Below are 15,794 nucleotides of genomic sequence, written 5' to 3' on the forward strand. Positions count from 1 at the left end.
CTATAGATTGGAGTGTTGTTCTTCATGGGACCGTATTGTACTCTGAGTATACCTTGCTTCCCTCCCCTGGACCCCTCTGGACTCCCATTTGCTATATCATTATGTCATGATCATGCCCTCTTCGGTGGCGGTGGCGTCTTTGTCTTGGGCGCGTTCTCCGTTACTGTGGCGGACTACAGTCCTTCTTGCTCATTTGTCCAGTTTATTGTCTCTATCTTGCGCATTTAATAGTAATAATGTAGAAGAAGTTATATTGGAAGCTCAAAGATGATGTACCTAGCTATGTGATGAATAACAATAATGATTGAGGAGCTAGAGTTTTACTAGCTTTTGGCTATATTTGGTAAGATCCTCTTGAGAAAAAGATGGTATACACCAAAGTAGGCTACACTTTCTCAAATATAATTTAGTGATAGGGTGTGTATCGAAGGGATGTTACTTAGCTCTTCAAGTTCAAATTTTGACATGATGGTATAGTTTTCGCCACCCGGAATCTGCCGAACACGCTCAAACATTTCTCGGAACAGGCGGAGTCCGGCACGTGGCCTTGGTTGTCCACCATATACCAAATGCGGTGTGTGAAGGAATCAAGTCTCTTTACGCCACCGTACAGTGTCGGCAGTGTTCTCGGACTCTACTCAACACTGCATAGACTTTTTGCTCTATCGGCTGCCCAATCACTTTCAAGTTCGTCTTCATTCTGATTAGCATGGAAGCTCACAAGATCGTCACCGATTCACAGTCATATCGAGACCGAGGGCCTTCAAGTCTTCTTTGTGCTGGAATCAGATTCATCCACAAGCCTGATATTCTCATGCAGTGGTCTGCACGGCTTCTATTTGCATGTAGGAGTCACGCATCTAAGGCTGTGCTTGTCTGCTAGAAGTAACAGTTTATCTAACTCACTTGTCCTCAAAGCTGTTTTTGGAGTCATCCCTTGTTCATTGACGCCACCTTCATCTGAACGATACTGCACTGTGTGCGCTCGGCTGAGTGTTATCTTCTACTCTGGGCAGGTGCAGTAGCACCATGCCAGAGACAACCAAACTTAGGTTCTATCTCTTTATGCCGCTTTCGAACGTCCCTTCCCATTGACGACATCATCATCTTGATTTTATTCCACTCTTGTGGCTCGTATCATGCCTCCAGCTGAGTGTTATCTCCTACCTTGGACAGGTGCAGTAGCACTATGCCTGAAATGATCAAATCTAGGCTCTATCTCTTGTTTGTCCTTTGGGGTTTTCTCCTTTCGTTCTCTGTGTTAGTAGCCAGACGGGGGTGGCGCAAACGTCTATAAAACTGGGTGATTTACGAACAAATAGCTCCAGCCCACCACTCCTCCATCCAAACACCTCTCAAATCTCACACTCCAAGCTATCCTCTATAAAATTAACCATGTCCGGCCCTGGCCTCTTCAACATGAATAACCATCCACACCTGCCCACACAGGTCATCAGCGGGATGAACGCGGACGACATCCTGAACTACGCGACAGCGCATCGTGCCGCTCGTGCAGCCATATTTCAACTCGCCATGGACCGTATTCGGCTCCACCCCTGGCCTCTTCCTCAGGGAATTCAGCCCGCCGACTTCTGTCAAGAGTCGGGAGCATCCTTTGATGCTTTACTCCAGCAGGCCGAGTATTTCCCCACCGTCATTCGGGCGCTCTGGGAGCCCGCAGGTCAGGTCCTGTTGGAGAGCTTCCGTGAGCGGGGGGTCACTTCAAGATACGCGGCCCTGGTTTGTCTCGTCTTCACCGTCGCCAGAGTACGAGACATCACACAAGCCACCTCACGATACACGGCCTTTTCCGCACTGGACCTCATTACTGTCTCTGCTGCTTGGGACGGCCGCCACTTGCTAGGAATGCGCGAGTTTCAGACCTTCACTCGTCTTCCGCAGCCTGCGGTGTCAGCTGCTTTTTCTCGTCTCCAGACAGCACGCGACATTTACCGAAGTGCGAGAGCCTTGAGACCGTGGTACCGCAGAACAGATGCAGCAATCGATCCCTTCCGTCAGGGATTCGTCGCTGATCCCGATGCTTAGGGTTTGCTCCTCGAGCATAGCCCTGCCCCGTCGGTGAGCGTCTTTTTCGTATATTGTTTGGCCTACAACTGATGCGCCACACAGGGTAAGACAATTCCTTGAAAGGGCGGCATTTAGACTGGTTTCGTCGTGCTTGCGCATATATGGATACGCAACATGGCTTGGTCTGATACTATATCTCCATGGACATCGTTTATCGTGTAACACTGTATACCTCCTTGTATGGGCTTGCAATACTATTCCGTGGACATTTCGAGCATGGCCCGGCTGCAGTTGAGCTATGTGCTGCATTTCTTGACGGTGATCGCGTAAACAGATACAGGTGCGGTAGTTATTAGAAATCCCTATATTCGGAATAGCTTTGTGAGCCTTTTAGATTTTGAACGTGAACGGATGACCAACAGCCCAGTCGACCGAAACATTCTGACAGATATAGGGAACAGACAGCTACAACGTAAATTGTGTACCACATTCACGAGTGCATTTGCATAGTGCATCGAATACATCCGACATCACCCGTAATCCGAGTTCGAATACAAAAAATAGAGCAAAATTGCATCATGCACTAGAACAATAGCGCCTGATGTCTGGGACGTCTCGAAGTCAGCTGAGCGGCACGGACCAAGAAATCATACAATTCAGACCTTTTGACCGCACTGGACATGATGGATCAGTTTGTCGTCGAGTAGCAGCTACCGCAAAAAAATACACTCACACTAGCAGAACATGTTGACCGCCAGCGCTTGCTCCAATGACCGCATAATCCCTCAGGGCCTTGCAACACACCCTGGTGGGAGTTGATGCCTCGTCCACATCATCGCCCATCCCTAGCTGATTTGTAGTGCCCTCCCCCCATGAATAAAGAAAGCCTTGGTCATCCCAGGCGAGATTATATCGCTCAGCAGAGCGCAGTCCGAGTATTCTCGTAGAAGAGACCGGTGAGCCGTGGGAGGGAACAAGTGGCGTAGGACAATCGACTGTCGGAGGGGGAGGAAAATACACGCGAGTTGGTTCACGTACAATGGAATCTGGCACAAGTTGTGGCAGAGGCTCGTCCATGATGTTAAGTCCGGATTCTCGCGCATTCGCAGCTCGCAAGCTGTAAAGGTCGTGTTGATATTGAGCGGCAATGGCGAGCATGACGGGGTGATCATCGGTGAGACCCAAACGACCGTGATCTGCACGGCCACATCCCCAGACCTCGCCATTGCTGAGTAGAAAGAGGCTGTGATGCTCTCCAGCTGCGATTTGGATGACGTGCGCACCCAAATGAAGGTCCGGGTGTAAAGCTCGAACGGGGGTAGGAGTATGAACGTGGGACTGAGCGCCTCCAACGTCGTCACTGATGCCTGTCTGATGCATCTGATTTAGGCCCCAAGCGTACACAATCCCGCCACTATTCACAGCAAACGAGTGGTGGCTACCGGCCGACACAAGGACTATATCGCGGAGGTGTAATGGCTCAGGTCGAAGACCGCTGGTGATCCGACGAGAGAGGATTTTACGTCCAAGCTGGTACTGTACCCCATCCCCCCAAGTATACACACGACCAGACCGCGAAAGGGCCAAAACATGGTTGTTTCCACACGCGATGCTCGAAATTGGTACCTTTGCGAGGTCCGGAAGCTCTTTGGGTTGAAGAACCTTCTTCGGGTGGCCGATTACTCCGTCGAAACCAAGAAGGCCATCTGACTAGGGAAAGAATTGGTGACCATGAATGCACCATAACCAGGAACAGCTCACATTGAAGGTCCCCCAGGCATATACCTTGCCTTCGGCACTGAGGGCAATGCTCAAGCAATCTCCCGCTGCTACAAAGGCTACGCGATCATCGAGTCTGGGCACCAACCCCGGTGTTGCTTCTTCTGCTTCTCTGTGCAAACCGTCGGTCACCCGTCCAAGTGCCATATCGTCATTGACACCGAAAGACCATACCTAATATGCGAGAGCAAACTTTTAATAACTTTCCACGGTTAAAACCTCACAAAAGACGATGATATTTACCATCCCATTAGAATCGAGTACGAGAGAATGCATGCCACCAGCAGCGACCTGCTCGATGCCATACGGTCCCATGGTGCTGGCCTCGACAAGATCATTTAATAACGAGTGCACTCGTGGCCTGGAAATATCGACTGGACCAGCGCCCAAGCCGAGCTGGCCGCAGTCTCCACAGCCGTGAACTAATAGAACTCGCTTCTGTCCAGATGAATCCTCGCCCATAGAAGATGGAAGAGAGTTCACAGTCATAAGTGATTGAGAGATCCGCTGCCGTTTGGTAGATGAGTGTGTTTTTGGTATTTGGATCTTGCGCTTTGGATTCACCTCCGAGTCCCCATTACTCACTTCTTGTATCGGATTGGTGCATCAGCGCTATGGTCAATTGACAGTGTTTGGGTGACGTACCTAGAGTAGAGGATGTCGCTCGGGCCTGAATCTTGCGCCTGTTCTTCATGGATGGTATCGAGGAATTGATTTGGGTGCGGTAGCGAGATTGGTGAACCAATGTCGTTGTCGTGGGGAGATCGAGTAAGATCAATACTTTTGTTCTCAACAAGAGTCACGTGAATATCAGCCTCGAAACTCCGGCGACAAGTCCACGTGTAGTAATAATAAGCTTAAGTAGTCAGGGCAGAGTCTGCCAGTCTGGTACAATAGTATTGAACTAAATGTCGCGCCTGTGCTACACAATCCCGTAAATGGTACGCTCTTTCGGCAGACTTCAAAGATGGCGTGGCGAGCCTTACGTCGATCGTGCGGTGTGAACTGTTCTTCAGGGCTGGGGCATTGAACAACTTCCGACAGCTTTTGACGGATCAGAGGGTGTGTGCCTGTTGGGAGCCACAAATTAGTAAAGATACGTGCGACGGTGAAGCCAAGAGAGATGACAACTACCCTCGATATGATTTCACTGGCATCATCTGTATACAACATGAACCCGAGGCTTTGCGGACAACGAAACAATGCGTCGTACACATGATCCTACCGCTGCAATTGGACATCCGTCGTCCTCCAGAACTCACACCTAGAGACCAAGGCATCGTCGACCTCCATAGCCACTGCATCGGGATGGAACAGTATCCTAGGCGTCCCAGTCGCCGTATTGACCGGCTGAGCAAGAATTACGTGAGTACTGAACACACACTGGGCAATGAAGGGCATACCTCCCAGGTAGCTTCGTTATTGCTTTCGCCAGTCGCAACGGGCACGCCACCGGTCACGAACGAGGTGAAGTATTGTCTCATGGCTGTGAAAAGCGGCAAAGACGGGTTCGAGAAACTGAAGAACGCCGTGAGATCAGACCCATGCACGGTGAACCCCTGAGCATCAGGGTTGTCATAACTAAGGGCCACATGAGTAAAGCTAAATTGTTGAATTTATAAATAACACGCTTACCGATACTGGTATGCCGTGTTGCTAAAGTTCGTCACAGCTCCGGTAATCAGCAACGCGGTACATATGTATCTCGCCTCCCCATAGATCGCCGATGTCTGAAGCTCTAAAGAATTGTTGAAGCTCGTTATGGGGTACTGTTCTTCGATCAAGCTGAACGTTTCTTGTGTGATATTGGGAAATTGTCCGGCGAGGAAGTTGAAAACGGTTTGACTCGTAGCACCCGATACTCCGACGTTGGCACCCGACGACGTGGGGAGACCTTCGGACCAGTTGTTTCCCTCGTTGGTGTTGGAGCTGAACGATCAGTCAGCTCGTCTTTCTCGATTCGCCTTTTCATCGTTACAAATGAACGTACCCGATAGAGACAGGAACTTGTGCAAAACGTCCATTTGCGAACGCCTCAGTGGTTCTCTCGGTGAGAAACGTTCCGTCTATGGACGGAGCGAAGGGGAAGAGGGCAGCTGGACGGGCCTTCAGCGTGACGCTGCTCGCGTTCGCCAAAGCGTTGACATTGGCCGCTCGCAAGCATGCAAGAGAATCGGTCACACCGCCACATCCACTGACAAGTATTCACCAAAGACGTTAGGGGAGAGGATTGTCTTCTGGTTGAACGGTTGAACGGTTGAACGTACGCATTGATAGCGAGCTGCTGGTACAATGTCTCTATAAATCCATCGGTGTACGGAGGAAGGAAAGACAACGAAGCCGAGTCACCAATGGCTCTTGTGAAAAGTCCCTCGTTGTCCCCTCCAGTAGCAATAAGATGGAACATTATGGCGCCAGCACCGGCGGACTCTCCCCAAATCGTCACATTGCTGATCTCGGGGGACACGCAAAGGTGGTCTAGTCAGTATTGGCAGTATATCATGTTGTGTTGACGGACTCACCCGCTGTTTCCCCCAAAGGCGGATATATATGTTTGAACCCAACGAAGTGCAGCACGCTAGATTGCGACGATCAACCGCTTTGAACACGTTCCATGCAGTTAATACTTACTTGGTCCAATAATCCGGCGTTCCCATCGCCATTAGCAAAGACTTCAGGACCACCTAGAAGGATATATGAGCATGTATGAGCTTCAAGGCCATCCAAAATACTTGCCGAGGAAGCCGAACGCGCCCAGTCGATACGCGAAAGTGGCAAAGATCATAGGCTCTGCCGAAGTATCGAGTAACAAGTCAGGGAAGAACGATGTTGTATCTCCTGCCTGGAACCCTCCGCCTATGGGTACCTTGCGATTCAGTTCTGACTCCCATTTTGGAGAATAGAAACCCAAACATACCGTGAAAGTAGACCAGAACGGGCAGTTGAGAATCGGGTGTTGTACCGATGGGGACATATATCTGCTCGGAAATGATACGGCAATTAGAGTGGATCGATAGCAGACGAAGGAAGGCTTACGTTTCCGAAGAGGCAGTCTTCCGACTGAGTTCCCGTGACACTGGTGGAAGTCGCTTGGATGCAGATGTCCGCAAACTACAATATCACGGCCATATAAATGTGTTGTAACTCCGAACAAATAATGGAAGGAATTTAAGAAGAGGTCATACATTACTAGCATCAACAGTGCCAAGCTGTGTAGTCGGAGGCGATATGGGAGCTCGGAAACGGTTGTCACCAGTAGGCGCATCAGCATAGCGAACACCCTTGAACGAGAGTATACCGCTGGTAGTGTTGCTCGTCCCGATGAAAGTTCCATCTGCAGTAAGCACCGAAAACGTAGCTCTCAATAAGTTGGGTGTGTTGTGAAGAAGCGACCGAGAACGCACAGTCCAAGGTAATTGTGGTGTTCAGTGGGTCCGCATTAGATGCCCGCGCCGAGGGCGTAGAAATGGAGCCTGCTTCTGAGAGGAGACATAGAGCCAAGGTGGTAACAACCACATTCGAGAGTAGACGATGAAATGCCATCTGTACGTTTCAAAGCCGGGTGACCACAAAACACAAGTGTCGATAGAACGTCCGCCGTCCTCGAAGGGAATGGTCCTGTTGAAACTGACCCGTGGAGGATGGTGGTGGAACCTGTCCTTTTATACGACTGAAATAAACGTCATGAGAATTAGGGGACGGATGCCCGATGAGAAATTCTGTCACTCACTCGTCAAGTGATGAAGCTTGAAGTGCACCCCGAAGTGTCATGCAAACCTCTCCGCTCGTAAATACAAACAAAACGATCAATTAAGGGGTCAAGGCGTTGCGTAAGGGTTCTCAAGTCGCAATGCAGCTGGTGACCGCCCCAAGACGTTTCAAGGTTTGTCCCCACTTCCCCGCCACTTTGCGTCACCGCGATCTTCCAGTGCCACCCGCGAGCGCCGCGCCAAATGCCCCTATTTTTGTTGAGCTGAACTTAAGAGCTTTAAGAGCATACGCGTACGGTAACAGTGAACGATCATCTTCACGTCAGGTGATAACGGTTGGTCAGAGCCTACGTGTACGGGTTAAATCTGAGGTTCAGTTGAATCTAGGACAGGTCCGACGGCTCGTCCAAGGCGCCCTGCGACGAGATTGTTCCTGCAAGCGATGCAAACGCGATGGGGCACAGAGCACGTACCTCCAGGTGACCTGCAAGCACATGACAACCCAAGAGTTCAAGGCTTGCTCAGCGACGCTCTGCACCACAAATCATAAGCAGAAATGTGTGATGGACAACGCAGGGAGTTATGATGATATTTCGCCGATCAGGGTGATCCGAGGGCCTGAGGCTCAAACGACTGGTCACTGTAAGGCGTGCCCGTGCTCTTTTCCCTGGTCACTCTCGTCACATGCCAACAAACGACTCTCGAGGCTCAACAATCGCGTTGTCCGCGGGCGAGTTCACATAGACAGTCGCGTAGCAACACTAAGATATGGTCTTCAGGCGTGAACTGAACGAAGGTCCATACTAGGGCGAGATTCTTGAGATGGCCCCCTTGGAGTCAGAATACGCATAGTGGGCACGACTGGTGAAAGCACGACTGATTAAATGCTCAACATCGAAGGATTTGAGGAAAGTAAAACATACGATGCCTTTATTGGTTGTGTGTCGGAGGAATATACAAATGTATGGTAAACGCTACCTAGGTTTAAACCGCTTGGTTTTCTTGACCAAGTTCTGCAACGCCGCTACGCCCGGTCGAGTCGCCCGCTCCTTACTTCGCAGTACTAGATCGTGCAGCGGGTGCGGTGATGCCTTGAGGTCTGAGGTTGCTGACGTGGTTGGTCTCGGCGTTTCTGAGAATTTCCTCGGTTTAGGGTCGAAGGGATCTGCAAATCCTGGCACCGGTGACTGTGACTGTATCTTCTGCGACATGAGAGTGGAAGGTGATTCACCAGGTGGTGAAGAATCCGACCCTGGCAAAAACCACCCTCGCCTTGCGAAAGGAGCCTTGTCACTGTCCGGTGGCTTGCTATACCAATGCCTCTTCGCGATTATAAAAGCTCTGCGCGTCATAAGCCACTCGCGTGCACGGTCCCTCTCTTTCCGGGATACATCCAGTCCGGCAATATCCAACGTGGTGAACGCCTGGAGCGCACTGGAATACACGAGCAACTCGCCTTTGGACATCGGGCGGACGAAGGGGAAGCTGCGTTCGCCCACGAAAGATGTCTGGTGCCGATACGAACGGTTGACTATCGTTCTAGTGGTATAAGCGAGTTCGACCCAGGGCATATAGAGCGCTTTCATCCACTCTATAGTCTTCTCCAGACCTAGGGTGGCCACAAAGTATGTGAATATTGGGATCATCAGCTCACCTATGTCATGAAAGTGGACGAGTTTGGTAGCTAAGTCTACGCACCGAAGCAATGATAAACAAAACCGAATAAAGCCCTTAGGCATTCACTCCTGAGTCCATCTGTAGATGCAGCGTAGTCATGGATTTCATAGGCCTCGCTCAAGAAAGATGTGACATCGACCGAGGTCAAATAGCACGAGAATGCCTGGTAAGCGGGATGATATCGGGCTGATCAGCAATTGGAATGAATAGCGATTCAGACTGATGTATTCACATTCATTATGTTTGATCCCTGGAACTTGGATGGATCAGTTCCAGTAGCAGTGAAAGCTAATTCCCCGGCCACGGCATGTTGGAGAGCGTAGCCGAGAGAAGCAAAGCGCCTATTCAGGCCACTTGTCTTCAGTGCAAGCAATCTTTCGTCAGAAGATGAGGCGAACAATGGTGGCGGAGGGGGGTAACCGGGAGGAAATTCCAGCACTCGATCAAGAGGAAAACGTGTATGGCGAACGTGTACACGGGTGGGACGAGTATCATCGCAGTGGCGTGGGCGAAAGAAATGATCCACGAAGCGGTCATAGGGGGGCTTGATAAGAGATGCCGATGAGTCCTTAGGAACATTGTGCAGGCAGGAGTGGAAGTAGTCGTTGCTACGGTCCAACCATGGATCAAAAAGTAAGGCGAGCCATCGTGAAAGAACCTGGTAGCCTGGATGCATCTATAAGAAAGTTCATGCCAATACCAGATTTAATCCAACACACTCACCGAAGCATCTATACACAGCGGAAATGAAAGCCTCGAATACGTCTTCCAGCATGTCACTCGGAGGTGGCCCCTCAATCTCAACATCTTGAGTTCCTACAACCTTCAAATACCGACCATGGATGTCTAGTTCCAAGAGCTTTGCCATGATAGATAGATGGCGGCCGGCCACGAGCGGAGTAACGGTCGCCTACGCAGAAGTCGCGAGTAAGATCGTGGCAGAACCCAAAAAATGAATGGCACTTACCCATATCTCCGCCGATTCTGCCCGAGGAAATCTCTCCAGTGCCCGCCCAAGGAGGAAACAGCGCAGGATCCTATCTCCATCAAACTCGAGTAACCGGCAGTTCGGTTCATTTCCATGAAGCCAGTAGGTATGTTTTGGCCTCGAAGTGAGCGCAGAGCAAAGGATCCAGATGTGGTGTGGTGCGGAGAATATAGGGGGACGAGGAGGATAGTCGGGTGGTAGAGAGCGTCGTACATCGGGGTCGAGCTCACCCTGTTCATTCCAGCAGCTGTAACGAGGGAGTAGTATTTGACGTCCATGGCTGTCCCTTAAGAAGGCGCCTGAGCTGGCGCCTTGCGAGTCTACAAGGAGGACATCAGTTGGTCTATCCAGGAGGGCCTGTCAAAAACTACGCACATGTATTGAACGTCCATTCCCTATCTGGCGGAGTCATTCGCGTTGATTCACCAGTTGCCCAAGGCGTCTTTAAATCACGGTGAGGTTCAATCTCGGCCGCATGCAGGAAAGTCAATGACAAGCGAGAAGAAGTGAATCTCGAACGTTGAGTGGATTATGGGAACATTGAGGATCTGCTGCTACGCGAGTTCGGTTGTGACCGAGATTAGATTAGATCCTGAAGGTTGCAACTTTCCACTACCGCCTACGTAAGTAGTACCTACTAATAACAAGTTACATGGCAGGAATGAGTAGTAGCTGAGCTTGTTCCACGACGTGCTAGTCAATATCCAAACCTGAATTCCGGATGGCCGTCCCCCATGTTACCCACATCCTTCTCGTCATACCTATAATCTCTTCCGCCCTCCTCCCTAATATTATTCTCCTTCCTCAGCCCGAAGAAGAACACGGTACATGCAGAACCACAGAGCAATAACATGGCGAGAGAAACTCCGTAACCTAGAGGGTACCTCGGAGCTTGAGAGGCAAGGAAGATGTTGGAAGCGATGATGCCACCGAGATTGCCTATGCCAACCTGGAATCCGGAAGCGATGGCCCGCTTGTAGTGGCCACTAACATTCTAGCATCCCTCTTGAGCAAATGAAAGATTCGCAACGAATGAGGGACATACGTTGCTCAGCCAGGCTATCGTCACACCCTGGGTCATGTAACATCCTACCTAGCGTCCGAAGCAACGTCTCAGCAACCATATCCCAATATTCATTCCGACAAAATATACGCACCGTGACGAAGAAACAAGCCATATACCTCACACTACCGCTTACACTCTCCTGGCACAATAATATCACATATCCGGTCGAAGCCACCGCCACGCCGGCCATGCAAAACCCATATCGATGCTTCACCTTATCCGTGGCCCACGCAATCATTAAACTAACCGCCGCCGCCACCATAAATATCGGGATGCTCTTCACCTGAGCCTCCGCACTAGTGGTACCTGGTTTCAGCTCGAGAACGATGGTGGGAATGAAGAAGGAGGTCGCGTAGCCAGTATTGACGACGCCGAAGTACATGAGCATACCGACGTAGATCTTCCAGTCTGAAAAGATACGGGTGAGCGCAAGGCGGTCGAGGCGGGACATCTGGAGGTGCGAAGGAGTTTCGTTGGCGAGACGAGTCTTCAGGAGAAGACGTTCGGAAGGAGAGAGGAACGTGGCGTTTTCGGGCCAGCCAACGATAAAGAATTTGGCGAAGATGGAGACAATGGCTGTAAGAAGGCCTTCCAAAATGAATATCCAGCGCCACCTGAGTTTTCAGCGTGAGCAAGCGTATTGTCTGTACTCAGGCTCTGACAAAACACTTACCCACTATATCCACCCACCCCGTCCATATGTTCCAGCGCGAACGCGAACAGCCCCCCAAACGCGCCCGCCAATATCCCCGACACATAAAATATGCTTAATCTCCTCTGGAATTCGTAACGCTTGTAGTACATCGAAATGAGATATACGCATCCTGGTAGAAGTCCTGCCTCGAAGAATCCAAGAAGGAAACGCATGGCGACGAGGCCCTGGAAGGAGCGAACGAGACCTTGACCTATGGTTGTGATGCCACATAGAAACATGATGACACTGAGGAAGGTAGAAGGGTGAAGTCTACGGAGTATAATATTGTTCGTAACTTCGAAGATGATATAGCTGGATATGAGTGAATATTAGTCGGTACTGGTATAGCACTGATGTTTGGAACGCGGCGTACGGGATGAAGAAGATAAAAAGCGCAATATTGTATTGATGCTTCTCCAGGTTCAACTCTGCAGACAAGCCTTGTATGTTCGCATTTCCGATATTCACTCGATCGAGGAAGGCGAGAAGAAACAATACGAATAGCGGGGGAACAACATGGCAGTCGAGCTTCCAGAGTAGTTTGCGTTCTGTCTCGAGGTCAACGATGGGTGCCGATGTCAAAGATTCGGGCACTGCTCCAGAGGCGGATAACTCTTTCTCCACATCCTGGTCGAGACCAGAGATGGCAATTTTTTCCGAAAAGGGAAGCGGAGCGGGTACGAGCGTATCGCTTGCTGGCATTTTGGATGGTGCTTGCTGACCGTGATGGGCGTCAATAAACGAACGAAGAGAGACAAGAGCACAACCAGAGATGCAAGTCAACAAAGCTTTTATAGCCCCTACGGTAGCAGTTTAAGTGCGCCTGACCATGATTGCAAGAATAGGTTGCTGTCACTGTGGGCTGGGCCTTTCAGTCAAAGGGTCAGACTAGCCGTCATGGGAGGATTTTGCCAAGGAGTATCACCAAAACTAAGAGAAAAGGCCACCCTTTTCGGGCCCAAGATACCAGTAACATGCTGTAGACAAACAAAGTCGATAGTGGGTAGAATTGTCACAGTTCGGTCATGGAGGGGGAGAGCTGCGAGCCTCAGACTTGGCCAGAACCGAGGCTGTGGCGAGAAAATTGAACTCCGTCGGCCATTTGCCGGATTTGACTGAACTATCTTTCTGCTGCTCGCCACGACGACCTTAGCTTCACACAGGGCCTGACGGATTCGAGTTCTTCTACTATATCCACATTATGTCCTGCTCACCTAGGGAATGACGCGAGGTCACTATCTGACACGTTCCCACCATCTTTTGCCGACCATATGGGCACCCTACTATGTCGTGACGCCGACGCCTTCGATAGACGAGGTTGGCCTCACTAGCGAGTTTGGAGTCCGTTTTTGACCTTGCTAGGCCCCTTGTGGCTGGAATTAACCCAACACCACTTGTGATCCTTCGATAAATGTTCCGAATCGGCCTGGTTCAATAAGCAAACTCGTTCTATAGTTTCTCTTTGATGTTTCATCAAAGCGGCGAGGGTCTTCCAAGCGCTCCCACGTTCGACCAATCAACCAACCCAGGGACTCGGATCCTTTAACATACTCTTTCGATTGTCACATGTGGTCAAATCTTCGTGCTCGTCAACCGCATTCGAGAGATCGTGGACCCTTGCAGAAGCCTCTGACCTGCTTATCACGTTTCTCTGTCATTCGTGGTTCGATATCACCCGTCAGTATACAGTCGATCCCGGCGCAAGAAACATCATCTCATGACTTCTTTCTCTCGCGGTGGGCTGCTTCTAAAGCTCGTCCTTTCCCACCTTTCCACTCCATACGGGTACAAGCTTGAAGAAATTCACAGGCTCTGAATCTCTCGTCCGGGCTAGCGTCAGGCTGTATATCAACTGATGGTCTTGGTCTTGCTCAAGATTTTATCACCAGCCCTCTCTTCCTAGGACCTCGTCACTGCGATCCCATTTCTCCCCAACATGCCTGTGAATGATCCTCCTGCTCCCACAGCGCTATCTACCAACATCGAAAAAGCTCTTCCTGATGATTTGGAGAAAGTCCCGCACATCCTCGAAGAGCCAGCCCGCACAGAATCTGCCACTTCCGATACTAGCGTCGACATCGAGGCCGAACGCAAGCTTCTCCGGAAGATCGACTATCACGTCGTCCCTCCGTTGGCTGTCCTCTTCCTCCTCGCATTCCTTGACAGAATAAACATCGGCAACGCGAACATCCAAGGCTTGTCGACGGAACTTCATCTAGAGAAGCACCAATACAACATCGCGCTTTTCGTATTCTTCATCTCGTAAGTCTCGCATACCCCTATTCCTCAATGCATAACCCAGAGCTCATATATCTGCACTAACACCGGATTAAGATACATCATCTTCGAAGTCCCCAGCAACATCATGCTCCGCAAAGTCCGTCCCTCAACCTGGATCTGCTCCCTAATGTTCGTCTGGGGCATCGTCAGCATAGGCCAAGGCCTCACCCATTCTTACCAAGGTCTAGTCGCCATGCGTTTCCTGCTCGGAATATTTGAAGCAGGCCTATTACCTGGAGGCGCCTACCTAATATCCATGTATTACAAGCGGTACGAGTTGCAGTGGCGGATAAGCTGTTTCTATCTCGCTGCGATCCTAGCGGGCGCGTTCGGTGGATTGTTTGCGTTCGCACTGGGCCACATGGACGGAATCGGAGGGTACAGCGGGTAAGTTCATGTATACAACCCATCGTATAACGGAGAAAGTCTAATGGGATTGATTGTGGTCAGGTGGCGCTGGATCTTCATCATCGAAGGCCTACTCACCATCCTCGTCTCCCTCATCTTCAAATTCCTCATAGTCGACTGGCCCGAACGCGCAACCTTCCTCTCCCCCTCAGAGCGACACCTCCTCCTCACCCGCCTCACCCACGAAACCCCTCCCCATTTCGAGATGTCCCGCCTTGACCGTCTCGCCCTCGTTCGCATCTTCTCAGACTGGAAGATCTACATCGGCACGCTCATGTACCTCGGCGTCGTCGACACGGGCTACTCCACCTCTTTTTTCATCCCCACTATCGTTCTCGAACTGGAGCCCGGGACCACGAGCGCGCAGGCCCAGGTGAAAAGCATCCCGATATATATAGCTGCGGCGGTGGGCAGTTTGGTGGTGGCATGGGCTACCGATAGGGTGAAGCATCGGTATGGGTTTTGTATGGCGGGGTTGGTGGTGGCGTCGATTGGGTATGTGATTCTATTGTGCCAGGAGAGCGTGAGTGCGAAGGTGAGGTATATGGCTTGTTTCTTTATTACGGTGCGTACCTGCAATCCAAACACTCGCTTGCTGGCGGGATCTTTCGAAATTAAAGCAGACGCTACACAGGTTGGAGGTTACATGACGCAAGGCATAACGATCGCCTGGCTAAGCAACGTGCGTACACGATAATCCTTCATTCAAGTTATGCACGCTCTAACACCCTCCATCCCCAGAATGTCAGCGGTCACTACAAACGCTCCATCGCCCCCGCCTTTCAAATCGGTGTAGGCAACCTCGGCGGCATAGTCGCCTCCAACATCTTCATATCCTCGCAAGCACCCACGTACCCCCTGGGCTACGGCGTCTCCCTCGGCATGATCTGGCTGTGCGGTATCGCGTGCACGATATTTTATTTTGGGCTGAGGAGAGAAAATAGGATTAGAGATCGCGGTGGGAGAGATTATAGGTATGGGCAGAAGGATTTGGATAATATGGGGGATGGCCATCCGGAGTTTAGATTTGCGTATTGAGACGTTGGAATGGTGGAAATAATGTAAACAGCATAGAGCAACAAAAGGGCGTGATTCTCGCCAAGGAAGGACCACCGACAGGTGACCAACGTACATACTGAGAAAGTGCTCTAGGTGCGGTATCCG

The 15,794-nt window shown here is 50.7% G+C and overlaps 5 protein-coding genes across 5 annotated transcripts; 2 read left to right on the top strand and 3 right to left on the bottom strand.

Moving 5' to 3' along the window:
* Positions 1-1,395: 1,395 nt before the first annotated feature.
* On the top strand, positions 1,396-2,046 carry STEHIDRAFT_112635 (uncharacterized protein; the record flags this gene model as incomplete). The annotated part of the gene is made up of 1 exon (XM_007306298.1): positions 1,396-2,046. One exon carries the CDS (start codon positions 1,396-1,398, stop codon positions 2,044-2,046), a length of 651 nt encoding a protein of 216 aa, XP_007306360.1.
* A 711-nt stretch (positions 2,047-2,757) lies between these two features.
* STEHIDRAFT_132620 (RCC1/BLIP-II) lies at positions 2,758-4,296 on the bottom strand (the record flags this gene model as incomplete). The annotated part of the gene is made up of 3 exons (XM_007306299.1): positions 2,758-3,738; positions 3,790-3,981; positions 4,051-4,296. The coding sequence occupies 3 exons, from the start codon at positions 4,294-4,296 to the stop codon at positions 2,758-2,760; spliced, it is 1,419 nt and encodes a 472-aa protein (XP_007306361.1).
* A 356-nt stretch (positions 4,297-4,652) lies between these two features.
* STEHIDRAFT_123052 (alpha/beta-hydrolase) lies at positions 4,653-7,444 on the bottom strand. Its single transcript, XM_007306300.1, has 13 exons — positions 7,212-7,444; positions 6,993-7,141; positions 6,844-6,918; positions 6,725-6,785; positions 6,544-6,663; positions 6,439-6,491; positions 6,330-6,385; positions 6,075-6,257; positions 5,798-6,001; positions 5,443-5,736; positions 5,211-5,388; positions 4,942-5,157; positions 4,653-4,877 (listed from the first exon to the last, which is right to left on the bottom strand). Exons 1-12 carry the CDS (start codon positions 7,348-7,350, stop codon positions 5,029-5,031), a joined length of 1,641 nt encoding a protein of 546 aa, XP_007306362.1. The 5' UTR covers positions 7,351-7,444; the 3' UTR covers positions 4,653-4,877; positions 4,942-5,028.
* Positions 7,445-10,838: 3,394 nt separating this feature from the next.
* On the bottom strand, positions 10,839-12,644 carry STEHIDRAFT_100204 (MFS general substrate transporter; the record flags this gene model as incomplete). The annotated part of the gene is made up of 5 exons (XM_007306301.1): positions 10,839-11,176; positions 11,228-11,275; positions 11,340-11,862; positions 11,922-12,254; positions 12,316-12,644. The coding sequence occupies 5 exons, from the start codon at positions 12,642-12,644 to the stop codon at positions 10,880-10,882; spliced, it is 1,530 nt and encodes a 509-aa protein (XP_007306363.1). The 3' UTR covers positions 10,839-10,879.
* A 1,200-nt stretch (positions 12,645-13,844) lies between these two features.
* Positions 13,845-15,729, top strand: STEHIDRAFT_140578 (MFS transporter). The gene is made up of 5 exons (XM_007306302.1): positions 13,845-14,204; positions 14,277-14,609; positions 14,673-15,195; positions 15,265-15,312; positions 15,372-15,729. Exons 1-5 carry the CDS (start codon positions 13,879-13,881, stop codon positions 15,666-15,668), a joined length of 1,527 nt encoding a protein of 508 aa, XP_007306364.1. The 5' UTR covers positions 13,845-13,878; the 3' UTR covers positions 15,669-15,729.
* The last annotated feature ends 65 nt before the right edge of the window (positions 15,730-15,794 follow it).

Source organism: Stereum hirsutum (assembly GCF_000264905.1).
Source record: "Stereum hirsutum FP-91666 SS1 unplaced genomic scaffold STEHIscaffold_11, whole genome shotgun sequence".
NCBI lineage: Eukaryota > Fungi > Basidiomycota > Agaricomycetes > Russulales > Stereaceae > Stereum > Stereum hirsutum.

Coding starts and splice junctions, on each gene's coding strand:
- STEHIDRAFT_140578 (XM_007306302.1), top strand. CDS start 13,879: ATGCCTGTGAATGATCCTCCTGCTCCCACAGCGCTATCTACCAACATC. Junction 15,196..15,264: donor TGGCTTGTTTCTTTATTACG/GTGCGTACCTGC, acceptor GACGCTACACAG/GTTGGAGGTTACATGACGCA. Junction 15,313..15,371: donor CGATCGCCTGGCTAAGCAAC/GTGCGTACACGA, acceptor CTCCATCCCCAG/AATGTCAGCGGTCACTACAA.
- STEHIDRAFT_123052 (XM_007306300.1), bottom strand. CDS start 7,350: ATGGCATTTCATCGTCTACTCTCGAATGTGGTTGTTACCACCTTGGCT. Junction 6,258..6,329: donor GCCTTTGGGGGAAACAGCGG/GTGAGTCCGTCA, acceptor CCCCGAGATCAG/CAATGTGACGATTTGGGGAG. Junction 5,158..5,210: donor ATAACGAAGCTACCTGGGAG/GTATGCCCTTCA, acceptor ATTCTTGCTCAG/CCGGTCAATACGGCGACTGG.